The sequence below is a fragment of the Eurypyga helias genome, unplaced genomic scaffold (genome assembly GCF_000690775.1).
Source record: "Eurypyga helias isolate BGI_N326 unplaced genomic scaffold, ASM69077v1 scaffold25074, whole genome shotgun sequence".
NCBI classification, from domain to species: domain Eukaryota; kingdom Metazoa; phylum Chordata; class Aves; order Eurypygiformes; family Eurypygidae; genus Eurypyga; species Eurypyga helias.
In genome coordinates this window covers 36625-48893 of record NW_010246012.1, presented here as the reverse complement: position 1 = coordinate 48893, position 12269 = coordinate 36625, and the positions used below count along the sequence as shown (strand labels likewise).

At 39.3% G+C, this 12269-nt stretch overlaps 1 protein-coding gene across 1 annotated transcript in view; it reads right to left on the bottom strand.

Moving 5' to 3' along the window:
* Positions 1-6938, bottom strand: part of NRP1 (neuropilin 1) — a gene marked incomplete at its 5' end in the record, with an annotated part of 64384 nt that extends 57446 nt beyond the window's left edge. Inside the window, 2 exons of the mRNA XM_010150266.1 lie at positions 1852-2079; positions 6757-6938. Coding sequence (XP_010148568.1) covers positions 1852-2079; positions 6757-6938 — 410 coding nt within the window. The remainder of the gene's footprint in view (positions 1-1851; positions 2080-6756) is intronic.
* Positions 6939-12269: the final 5331 nt, after the last annotated feature.

Sequence of the window (12269 nt, the reverse complement as noted above, 5' to 3'; positions counted from 1 at the left end):
CACTTTCTTGAACCAGGAAATTACTGCTTTGAAACCCTCTGACACTAACAATAATGCATTTCTTTTTGGTAATATTACACATAAATTGATTGATTGGATCATCTTTTCACATGTCAGTTTAAATGCAAGTTCTACAGGAATTCAGCTTGGAAAGATTTGGCCTATGTACAAATAAACCTATTATTAAATGTTCCAGACATCATTATTGTAGCGTTACAATACCATTTTCCTGACTGAGGCATTAAACACTAAATAGTCTTTCAGCTACTGTTATGGTTCTTTCTTCACTATTTATTGGAGTGGATTGAAAAGAGCCATGATAAACCCATTAAGCATAAAACAAAAAGGAAAACCAGATATACATTAAAAAGCACATACCTATTTAATGCAGCATCAATAAAAGTTTTAATTAAAACTCTATTTTGGATTTATCTAGTAATACAGGCAAGTTTAAATATGTTATTGAGATATGTTCCTTAAGTTATATGTTTTCGTTTAAATGAAATATTAATGTAGGATTAGCAGCTTGTAGAAACTGCCACTGCTGTTCATAAAAGCAAAGAAAATATCTATTAATTTGGGTTATCACACCAGTGAAAATCTGAAATAGCTGCAAATTAGTGCCCAACACAAACAACATAAATCCTCAGTTACTGAATTTTGTTACAAGTTAAGAAATTAAGAAGAAAAAAGACAGCTTGAAGATGTTTCTCTTTATGAGTTTATGCCATACATAGAAAGAGTGAAAAAGGCATCACAAACAATCAGTTTTGCATAGCTGTTTGCACAGTTCGTATAGATGTCTGGGCACCCTAAAGGTTAGGCATTCAGTTTGAACAGTTCCTTTTAGGCTGGAGTCACAGCTTATCAAGCTGGGGTCCTTGGAGAATTGGTACGTGGCTGCCCTACCTTGAGGGGATGTGGATCCTGCAGACCCATTGCTGTGTAGGAAAAAATTAGAGAAATCATGCAGCTATTTTGTTCATCAGTCTCAGTGTAAAACAGGGATATGAGATTGAGTGGAGGGTGGAATGAGGGCTCACTAGCTCTATAGGCTGAGCTGATATCTAGCTATGCACTTAGTGAATTTGCGCAAGGTCAAGTGTGGTCAACAACTAAGTGGAAAATTACTGAGATGGCAGAGAAGTAAGTTCCAGAAGGGTACCCAGTACACCCACTCTGACACATGTGCCCAGCTAATCAGAGATTATAAATTAACAAGATAAAACCTTTGGAGTTGCTTGTGCTGCTGGAAAAGAGAGCACTGTAAGGGAGGCACTGTAGTGCCCAATCCTCAAAGCCACCTGAATGAATAACTCAATGACTGTTTACTGACCTGGGTAATCATTTAGTCACTATGATTTCAACTGTATGAACACCACATTTTCTCTGGCAAAGAAATTCTCTGCTTTGACAGCTGTTCTGTAACCTGGTTCCTTCACAAGATGGAGGGTTAGTATCTGAAGTTCAGTTTGTGCAAGCTGTTGGAACTTTCTGGAAAATACTCATGTGTTAACTATGAAAGTTTGGGGACCCATTATAAAGCTTCATATTTAATTTATTTAAGTGTAGGAGGCCCATCACATATTCCCTCTAAAAATAGAGGTCTCTCCCAAGCCAGCTGTTCAAAATTAAATGTATTTCATTAAAAAAAAAAAAAATCATTCACACTGTGATATGCTATACTGAATGAATTTATAAAGCATTTTCCCCATTTCTCTTTAATTCAACTCATTTCACATAAATCAAGCAAGGGACTCTCTACTATGACACTTAAAAAAATGAGAATATGCCTTCTGCTGCCCACTTCAGAGTAATAGTTATGCATATCACACTCCATTTTTCTCTTACCATCAGGGAATCCATCCCAGATTTCCAATCGGTCATAGCGACAGAATGCTGCCCCTGGAGTATTTGAATCAGGTTCTAGCTCAAAGCTTTCAAATTCCAGTATAATCTCTGACATCTTTGGTGCAAAGATAATATAAGTGCATTCAAGGCTATTGGGATATTTTTCAGGAAATCCAGGGGACTTTATCACTCCACTTGATGAAGTAAAGTTTCTAGAACATTCAGGTCCTGCAAAAGAAAGAGAAAAATCACCTGGGTTAACACTATACTACTAAACAAAGTAGTTAGCTAAAACAAATTAGGTCTTATTGTCTCTCCAGCAGCAAAGGTGGCTTTTCAATGAAACACCTCATTTTAATCGCTGCATTAATCATTCAGCCAGCTTGTTCTTATTATTGATAGTCAGGTTTTAAAGCACAATTCGCATATACCGTCTGATCTCCAATTTTCAATTTGTATGGAACAATATGAAAACTTCTACCAGCTCTAGAAAAAATTATGACAAATACAAAGTCATGTGGGAACAATGAAAGTATAAGCTGCAGAAGTCTTGACAGAGCCCTAGAGAAATAATTATAGCCCCTTCAAGCTCAAATCTTTAAATCTTATGGCTGACAGGCTTTTATTGGTGAAATAGAATTTTTTTATGAAAGCGGGTGAGTGAATTCAGTAGAGGGAGTAGTGGTTTCAGATTCCTGGAGCACTGACTCAGTAACTCTGCCAGATGTGACCTATGCCTCCTTGACAAACTAAATGTGAAAGGTAATTCGTACATGTACCAAGGGTGAGTGACTCATTCTGAGTGGTGTTGACACAGGTGCACCAGTAAAATGTTGCTGTTAGTGCAGGCATGATAAACTGTGTGATTACAGGCAGTGTTGCTAGAAGTCACCTAATGTCAGTGTTGACACACCAGCTTTCCCCGATGTCCTCACCATGGCATAATGGGATGCTCCAAACACTGCCTTTGGTGGAGCAGGAAAGTGGCAGTAAAGATGCAAGGGGTATAAAAGGCCAGATTGCTGAATTTGCCTTTGTGAATACAGGGTACTAAAACTGGAGTCTTTTTCTTGTTGACAGACCACATTTCTTCTTTATTTAGGTCCCTCAGGATTCCTCTCCATGGATTCTGTATCTGCAGGTGTGCTTGGAGTCAGCCGCAGGCACTGCCTACACATCTTCCCAAAGGGTCAGCATAGCCCTCTCCAACTTTGACACTCCAAATTTAATGAAAAGTGATTTACAGGATTTGGGGCATTGGTGGATAGCGGCTAACCTGAGGAGTTTGAGTAGGATGACTCAGGTGAAGGTCTCCAGATATGGAGAAAAGGAAGAACACAAGAAACAGAGCTTGTTTGCATCAGGCAAGTCTGTGCTGGAGGATGTGTGTGTGTGAGGTTTCAATTTGGATGAGGATGCTCAGCATCCTTAGAGGCTATGGTCGGAAGCCTTAGAGGATTTCCAATGCTTAACACAGATCATTGAAGGAAAACAGTCTGGCTTGTTCTGTATATGAATACTCTTATTGCACCATAGAAAATGTTTTCCTTGTGAATGTGCCAAACATATTACCCCCCACAGATTTGGCCACTTCCCAGCTAAATTCAGCATGCAAGAGAGAGGTCTGAATGAATTCAGTCAGTTCAGGTATTTTTGTCCTTCAACAGACACTGATAGGAAATGCTTGAGCTATCACATCAATATTCAGAGCACTTCATGGTGTATTTTGGAAGATGTAGATATTAATTCTCATGTAACCTGACCCATTCCAATTTGGGGAATTACATTTTGCCTATAATTAAATCGCCCCCTTACACACTAGTCAGATATTTCTCTTCTCTCCCTGTCATTCCCTCGTCTCCTTGTCATGTATGGGAGGGTTATATTCTGGTTGTTGCTCCTCACTCCCACCAGTAGCTGCTGTTCCAGGATAAAATAGCTTTGCTATGCCATTCATAGCATAAAGTGCTCTTGGAATCCAATAAAAGATGCAATATAAATGTAAGCCAGGATCATTATTGCTTTATTAAACACAGCCAGATCCTGGCTCTGTGAGTGCACAATCGCCAGTCTCCTTACACTCACACATGGTATCTCAATACCAGCTTGCTTGATTTTAAACATGTTCAAGTCAATCTGGTGCAAGAAACATAAACTGTTTTCAGAAGAGCTGCTTCACTGAAATGCCCTTTACAGATTTTGACCCTTTATTGTCACTGTAAAGGAACTCCAGAAATTAAATCAACACTGAGGCTACGAGGAACTTCAATGGGTGATATTCATGGAAAACTGGCAGAAAATGTTTTAGCAGAGACCGGATAGAATAGGTACATATGAGGTGGAGAAACTACAGGTGTGCATGTATATGAAATAAAAAGAAGAGAGGTGAGCTGCAGGGAAGAGAAGGAGGAAAAACAGAGAGTGAAGAAAGAGAAAGCTATGGCACTGGACATAATTTCACTTGTTTTCTGTAAGTGTCACTGGGCCAGAAAATCATTTCCCTTCCTGGCTGACACCATCTTTTTTTCAGTTTACACCATAAATTTAGTCATCTAAAGTCAGGAACGTTGAATGTGAACAGTGTAGATCCTGTTCTAGTGAACAGGCTACTCATCCATCCTAAGACAGATGCAGGAGCCAAAATGATGAGCATTTCAGATGGACTATACATTGGGCAATATGGGTTTCATGTTTTAGCCTGGAATTCAACTTCTTCACTACCTTTCTGGCTAAGGAGCCATATGAAAAGTAAAGACAGCTCCTACTCTCAAAGCTCAAACTTCATTTTTCACAGCATTAGGAGTGCTAGTCTCTCCTTACAATTTCCATGGCTCACAACAATTTAAGCATCAGGGTTAGAATTAGGGCTAGAATTAGCGTAGGGCTCAGGTAGCATAATGCATTTTTTCTTTTCGAAAACTAAGAATGTTCTGATGGGAATAATGGGCAAAAATATACTATGTGCTGGAATGCAGAGCAACCTTCAGGTCAGCACCACAGGACCTTGGCCTTGGGATCATATTAATACTTCTCATACCTGGGAAATGATGAGCTAAGTTGTGAATATGCTAAAACATAGCACATTAGTCAGGTACATTAGTCAGGTATGAGCAACTGAGCTTCACCTGTGTAACAGGGTAAACTGGCCAGCTTTATTTGGTACAGATATTAAAATGTAAATTTGGGATAGCCTGTATGCATTAACTCAAAAGTTAAAAAGGGCTGTGCTCCCAGAGCAACTATAACTTGTATCCTTTGCGTGTACACAGCATTTTCTAACACTGTGCCTGGTGATAACTTCCCTGCCTAATATACAGTTTATGTGGAATGAACTGGAGTTAAAGTTGCTCTGGGAGCCATAATTTTGAGTTTCCTGACTTCTGTGTGTGTAAAATCACATTCATAATGCCATCTTAACATGGTTAATATGTATCACTGAGCAATGTAAATGACCGCACAAGGAAATAAACACAACGTTCCTGTCAGAGCTCTTGAGTTGCCACTATACTATTAGGAAATAAATAAAAGCTTTTTTCTTCATCATGCTCAGTTGTTAAAATAGATTGTTTCACAGGTCATTCTTTCACTTGTTCTTGTGTTTTAGCCATGTTCTTTACGAAAGATGGTACTGTATATATAAGCACTGAGAAACTTAGGACACAGTTTCAAGAGTTTAGCCTCCTAAAGACACCAAAATAAATAGAGATATTTTTTCAGGAAAGCTTGGTGTCATTTGGATGCTGAGTTCTTTCAAAAAATGTGACCCTGAAGGTCACCAAAAGAATTTCTGTGAGCCAAGAGTGGATTTACAGATAGAGAAGATGGTGAACAAGAGGTCTGTGGCCCCAATTAGCGCTGTGCAGAGCAGCAATTGCATGCAATAGAAAAGAGACCTCGCTACTGTGCTTCTCCTCATTAACAGTACAGCTGCCACCAAGCGCGTGTGCTGAACGCAGCTGAAAATCTGGCTCTGGTTTAGGTGCGTAAAAGGGACTTGAACTGGTTCTGGAAATGGAGCACTGTCTGGGAGCGGTGTGCATTGGAAATCTGGAGTTTTGAGCTGCTTCTGTAAATATGACCCTAAACATTGATGTTGAGGTCAATATTTTTTTTTCTATACAGTTAAGCTTCTTGTCTTTTCATATATATTGAGTATTGGTCCTGTATTCTCCAAGCATGGAATATATGAATTATTTATCTCCATCCAGCTGTATGGAAGGTGTATGCCAAAAAAAAAATCCTCTTACTCCCTTTCTAACTATTGACTCAGAAAGAGATTTGTCAAAGAAGAACTGTCGATAGGCCTGGCTAATCCTGGACAGTCTGTTTCTCTGGGCTTTCTCTGTGCCCCATACAGCTATCTGTGCTCCTGGCAGAAGCATCCAGCAAGTCATGCCTGTGAACAATGTGAGCTTCTCTCCTCCTTTACCTCCCAAACATGATTTGTGAAAGCAACAGCAACATCATCTACTGTCCCCGTGTACTCTGGTCCTTTCTGAGCCCACAGCCATCTCTTGGGAATGCAGAGCAAAACACTAACCAAAATAAGTCAGGGACTCAGGAGGTTACAGTGCTATTAAGGCAGTAACACTGTAAATCATACAGAAATTATTATCACAAAAATAAAGGAAGAAAGCTAATGGTTTTAAGAAGGTTGGAACAACAGCTGATGAACACTATCACATTACACCCTGAGGACTCAATCCTCCGATGCAGCTGACCCATATGATTCATAATGATTTACACCCATTGAATACATGCCCCACCTTGGAACGACAAGAGCAATACAATTTTTGCTTTCAAGTATTTTCATGAATTTCCGCCATCCCAAAGAATTATGGTGAACTTTTTGATGAAAGCCAAAATCACAGGTTATGAGCTATATAACAAAGAATAGTTTCTCACCTCTTTTGAAAACTTCATAACGGATAGAAAATCCTGCTCCATGTGTCTCATAGTCGGAAACAAATTTAATAAAAAGATACGGTCCCGAAGACACTAAAGGAGGGGGAGCAATTTTTCCACAGTACTTTCCCCATAAGCGTCCTTCAGCATTATCTCCATCAATCACTTCAACATAATCATACCTGGTAGATAAATGGAAGGAAGAAACTTTTAACTTCCAGGAAAGAAGGAGACGTAATTAATTTAGAAACCATAACACAACATAGATAATCAAGAAAAATGCTAGCTTGCTTGGAAAATGCATTATGCTGAAAGATGTAAGCAAAATGAAATAATTAAAATGGACTACATTATGTCTGTAGACATCATCTGGCAACATGGAACTATTAGGAAGAATGGTGTCCATTATGCTTGCAGACAATGTCAGCTAAAGTAACCAATTAACAAAAAAAAAGAAAATCTCATGAGCACAATTCTGTATTATTAAATTGTGTTCCTTTGTCTGTGTAGTGTTGTTATCAATACATAATGCATAGCATTCTTTTCAAACTGTGAAGTTCTGTTATGAATTCAAAAATGTCTTTTTGGCTGGAGCTCTTTATGAACAATACTTTGATTTCCATATGCTGTCCTCCAAACATATGTCCACAGAATAATAAATAAATCCCTAAACATCAGATTTTGTTCAAAAATCCACCATGTTTTAAATCAATGGTAGAAAAATCTGTTATTTTCCTTGTAAGCTGGACAAATAGTTTTGAGTAAATCACAAAATCCTCAGCTCAGTCACAGCACTTGTTTTTTTCCAGACAAAACTTGTTTCATTACAAATCATCTCTGCTTAGGAATCTGAATCAAGAAGTGCACATTATAATATTCATACTTGTACATCATGTGACTACTGCACAGGCTGGGCTATACCCTCCCCTGGTTACTTGCTTCATTCCTCAGGACTTTATAAGGAAAATGATGAAGCAATAATGCTTGGTAGTAAAAGTCTGCCTGGGAGCAACAGCCACGTTAGGGTTCCTCAGCCCCGTCACCAGAGATGCCCATAGGTAGGGCTGGGTCCGTGGATTTGTTTTCATAGGGGTGAGGAGAACCTAGCAGCTCAGGGCACCGAGGTAGCCGAGAGAATACAAATGAGAACAAAAGTCACGGAGAGGCAGAAGCTGCAGGTGCAGAGACACGTCTGGTTTAAGTTTTATTAGCAGATCATTTCACTCGACCCTGGATGGGAAGGAGGAGCAGACACAATCTTTAGAATCAGCTTAATTTTTTCCTAAAAGGTGGTGGCATGTGGAGCTTGGGTCGTGCTCTGGGCCTCTCTCAGACTGAGGCGAAGGGCATTTCTCTGCCCCTGCGTCTTTGTGTCTCAGCCACGCCGCTGATTTATTTAACAAGTTGCTGTTAGCCAGATAATCTCATTTACTTTTCATTATCTTGCTTCGACTGACGTTAAAATGTTGCCATTAATTTGTTTAGACCTTTACGCTACTGTTATCTTCACCAAAATGTTCCGAGCACATTAATATAGAAGGAAGAGCTAAAAATGACAGGACAATAAAGTGTGTCTGACATTATTAAAGAGATCAAAGGGAAAAAATGTCTTCATGATGACCAATGTAATTTTTAACAACTCTGCTCCAAACTGTCCAGGGCACATTACTTATGTTTACATGAAGCCCCGTGAGACAACTGCAAAGATGATATCACTAGTTAAAGTGGACGGCTTAAGGCTCCTTAAATTAAAAATGACATTACCTCATCAGTTAAAATTGTGTGCCAGCTTTAGTGTATATCAAGTAGAAAATAAAGCTGACACTGATGGAACTGTAAGCATTAACATATGTGAAATATTGTGTTAACTGCATTTCCTCTTATGTATTTGATTTTTCTAGTAGCAATTGCTCAGCTAGTTATCTTCACTGTCCCATTTCAGATTGGTGGAAATACAAAGCGGAAATGTGTATTTCTGAGATATTTTTACAGATACTTTAAGTAGCCTGCATTTTTTAAAATTAGACTTATGTTCTTTCCATAATTTCTTTATGATGTATGTGTAACAGGATTTGAAAGTTAGGAGAAGAGTTGTAAAAAGACCTCAGAGTTTTTATTCTTTTGGGTGTTTTTTGCCTTTTTTTTGTTTTCCTTCAGAAATATGCTAAAGAATGACAGCTTCAGGTTCCCTGAAAATAACTATTCGAAGTAGGCATAGATGCAGGCTGCTAGTTTTTAGACTTTAGGGAAAAAATAAGTGTTGAGAATTTTTAACAAGACGACCTTTCTCCAAATAATTAACTGCTTGTTAAAGAGTAACCAAATAAAACCACAGCATCTGAGTGACAGTCTTTGCTCTTCTCCCCATGATAACCTTATATCACCAGTTTCCCAAGATTCATTCATTGCTCAAGCCTCAACAGTGGACACAATTTCAAATTAATATCAAGGAGAACCCTATTTCTGCCTTATTAAATGATATGAAAAATTTTAACTAAAAATGCTGAGCAAATTTATTAATGGTTTTTTACTTCATGTATAAAGAAGGGGGAAAAAAAAAAACCAGCCCCAAAATGTTTGAATTCAGTATTTTTATTCTGCTACACCGTAAAAATAAATAATCTTCTATAGTTTTACTGTATTCTGTATACAGAAAAAAAAAATTGACATGTAGGTATTGATTTTGTTATTATATGAAGTAAATTTGGCAAAGATACCCCTCAAATTAAATTCTACCAGTCTCCTTGTTTCCTCCTTTATAGTGATAGCCTGCCCACACCTTTCAATTGTCCCTTATAGTGACAGAAATGTAATTTATGGTGCTCTTTCTAGCTGCTGTGCAGTTGTAAATGACACAATTTGGTTACTAAAAGGCTGTCTTCTAATGGATTTTGCAAGTTATAGGTCAGGCAGCCCTGTAGAAGATTGGAGGATTTTTCAAATTTTTTTCCTTTGCTTTGAAAAATTACTGACAGACAGAAAAGAAGTTTATCTGTAAGACAATAGGTACAAAGTATGATTTGAAAACGGAAAGCTTTAGAGATCAGCCCTACAACTTTCATAGTCTAAGGATCATGTCTTTCACTTGGCAGCTAACAAACAGATTTGGATTCTCCTGCAGTGGCAGCAACATCTGAGATCTGGGCTGCAGTAAATGCCTATTTTTTTTTTTTTCTTAGGGAAATGAAATTACACTAGATTTTACTAGTTTATACTTGGAAACCAACATCCTGCTGTCATTTTTGCACTTTTCAAAATCCTAGTAGAGACCATAGTGTATCACAAACAACTGTTCTTGTAAATAGGAGAAGTACAGTCACAACTTGAAACCGGAGTTGCTGCCAAGGAAGCTCAGAAAGCAGCTTGTATCTCCCTCTGGACTTGGTAGCAGTTCTTCTCCATAAGTTTGTCAGGAGAAGATGCTGTGCCAGGGATGCAGTTGGCACATTGGCATCCCTGTGAGGAGACTGAACGTGTCACCTCGGCAGCGCCCAGACAGTCTTGGCACGCGGCCCAGAATACTGAGTTTGCAAATTTGGATTTCCCACTTGGCAATTCTTCGCTCAGTTACTGCTGCCAATGGTGTGGCAAATATTTCTTGTAATGTTATAGTCCTTTAGGGTTTATGGCACAGAGATGTAAATATAAACATGTCGCTAACCAGTGAGTGTAGTTTCAGGTGAAAGACTAGAACACGAGTTCGTGTGTGAAAACAGGAGGTCTCTGCCCAGAAGAGTAGGTAATCAGCAGCTATGTTCATGAAGCCACTATGCCACGATGCAAAAAACATACCCTTTTCCTTGTTTAGGTCTTTCTGGAACCCTCATTTTTGTTTGCTTTCTGTTTGCACCCTCTGTGGTGTGTAAGGATCATGCGTGGCTCTAGGGCGGGAGCCTACAGAAACGCACTGCAGAGCTCGCACACTCCCCTGTTTGGACCAGAACATGACATTACTAGGCAGTCCTAATCTTATGGTTCAGTAAAACAGAGTCTGGGATGGATTGCCTTTGGGAAGATGAGGGAATCCAGAATTCCTCTACAAATTCTTGAAGAAATTGCTTGAAAAACCTTGCGCTTTTTTTGGAAAGTGTAAGTTATGGGTTCAAGGAAAAGGCCAAGCAGTACTTATAAAATGAGCACCAGGCAATGAAAAACATAACCAGCTGCAGAATACAGATTTTGGTGAATTTTCTATTTCCAGTTTCTAGTAGTTGATAACAGTGCTTACATCTGATTTCAGTTCTGAATGTGCTGGCGACCCCTGAAGTGTGCCATAGCACATTGTGCTGCAGAAAATGAGGTGAAAGTGCTGGAAAGCCCTGCCTCTTGCTGAAGCCAGCCACTCTGCCAAGATACGCTATGCTTCTACACTTTTTCCTATTATTAAGGCAGTGAGAGCTTACATATTTTGCCTAAAAATTTCCTTCCCAAGACATATGCAGAACTCAGCTGAAATGTAAGATCTGCCATTTTACCTTATGAAACAATCAGTGAAGCATATACAACTATAATTTGCATCTGAATATGCCATATTTTTCTGCAGCCTACATGATATGCATCTACAGGCAAGTTACGAGTACTTCAGTTATTCACCTGTTAGAATGAAAATATTTTCCACCTCTCTGTTTCTTTCATCACTCTGATTTCACTTCCACCAACCTGCTAAATCTCTCCCTGACATGAATTATCCACCCTGGTCTGCCTATCTTTGTTTCTGAGAATTTGCTTTAGTATGTATCTTTCTTTTGCCTTTATTTTATAAAGATTTTTTTGGTTTGTTTGGTTTTAGTATTTTTTTTTTTTAATTCCTTGCAAGGCTCCATTTTAGCTGAACAGAAGGCATTGCAAAAGAAAATCTAAATAAAGTGTTTCAAGTTGTTCTGCACTGTGGATTTCTGCCCCATTAGTGACTGAGGGTTAGCGGTGTGGGATTTACTGCAGTGCTGATGGCACAAGGCAATCTGTATCGCAGAGCTAAAAGCTTAAGAACTGCAGGCACTTGAGGGACACCAACCTTAAACCCAGTTTATTAACAACAAGGAAAAGAAGTACATGCTGTTAAAAATAAAAAAAATTAAGCACAGCCCCAAATGGGCTTTTTTTTTCTGCCTGTAACCTTGGCGTCTCTTGGATTGCTCTCCGTCCTAGACTCCATGCAGCCTGACTGCTCTCTGGGGCCTCCTGTGCCCCATCCTGGCAAGGTGACTCCTCTGAGGAGGGTCAGAAGTGCAGCCCCCTCCAGTGGAGACAACATCAGATGTCCCTGGAAGCTGGGACTCTCAATGCAGGTATTCACATGGAAGGGGTATAACTTTCCATGCATGGGCCTCAAAACACACCTTGGTAGAGGTGAAAGTAACCTGTGGGCATCAGAAGATCCTGGGTGACTGCTGTGTCTGCAGCAAGCCACCAGCCCCAAGCAGAGCACGGTCACTCCCTGAGCACTTGGAGTCATAGGAACTGCAGAGAACTGCCAGGATATTTTCCTTTTTTAGCCCCTTCCCAGTGTGCTT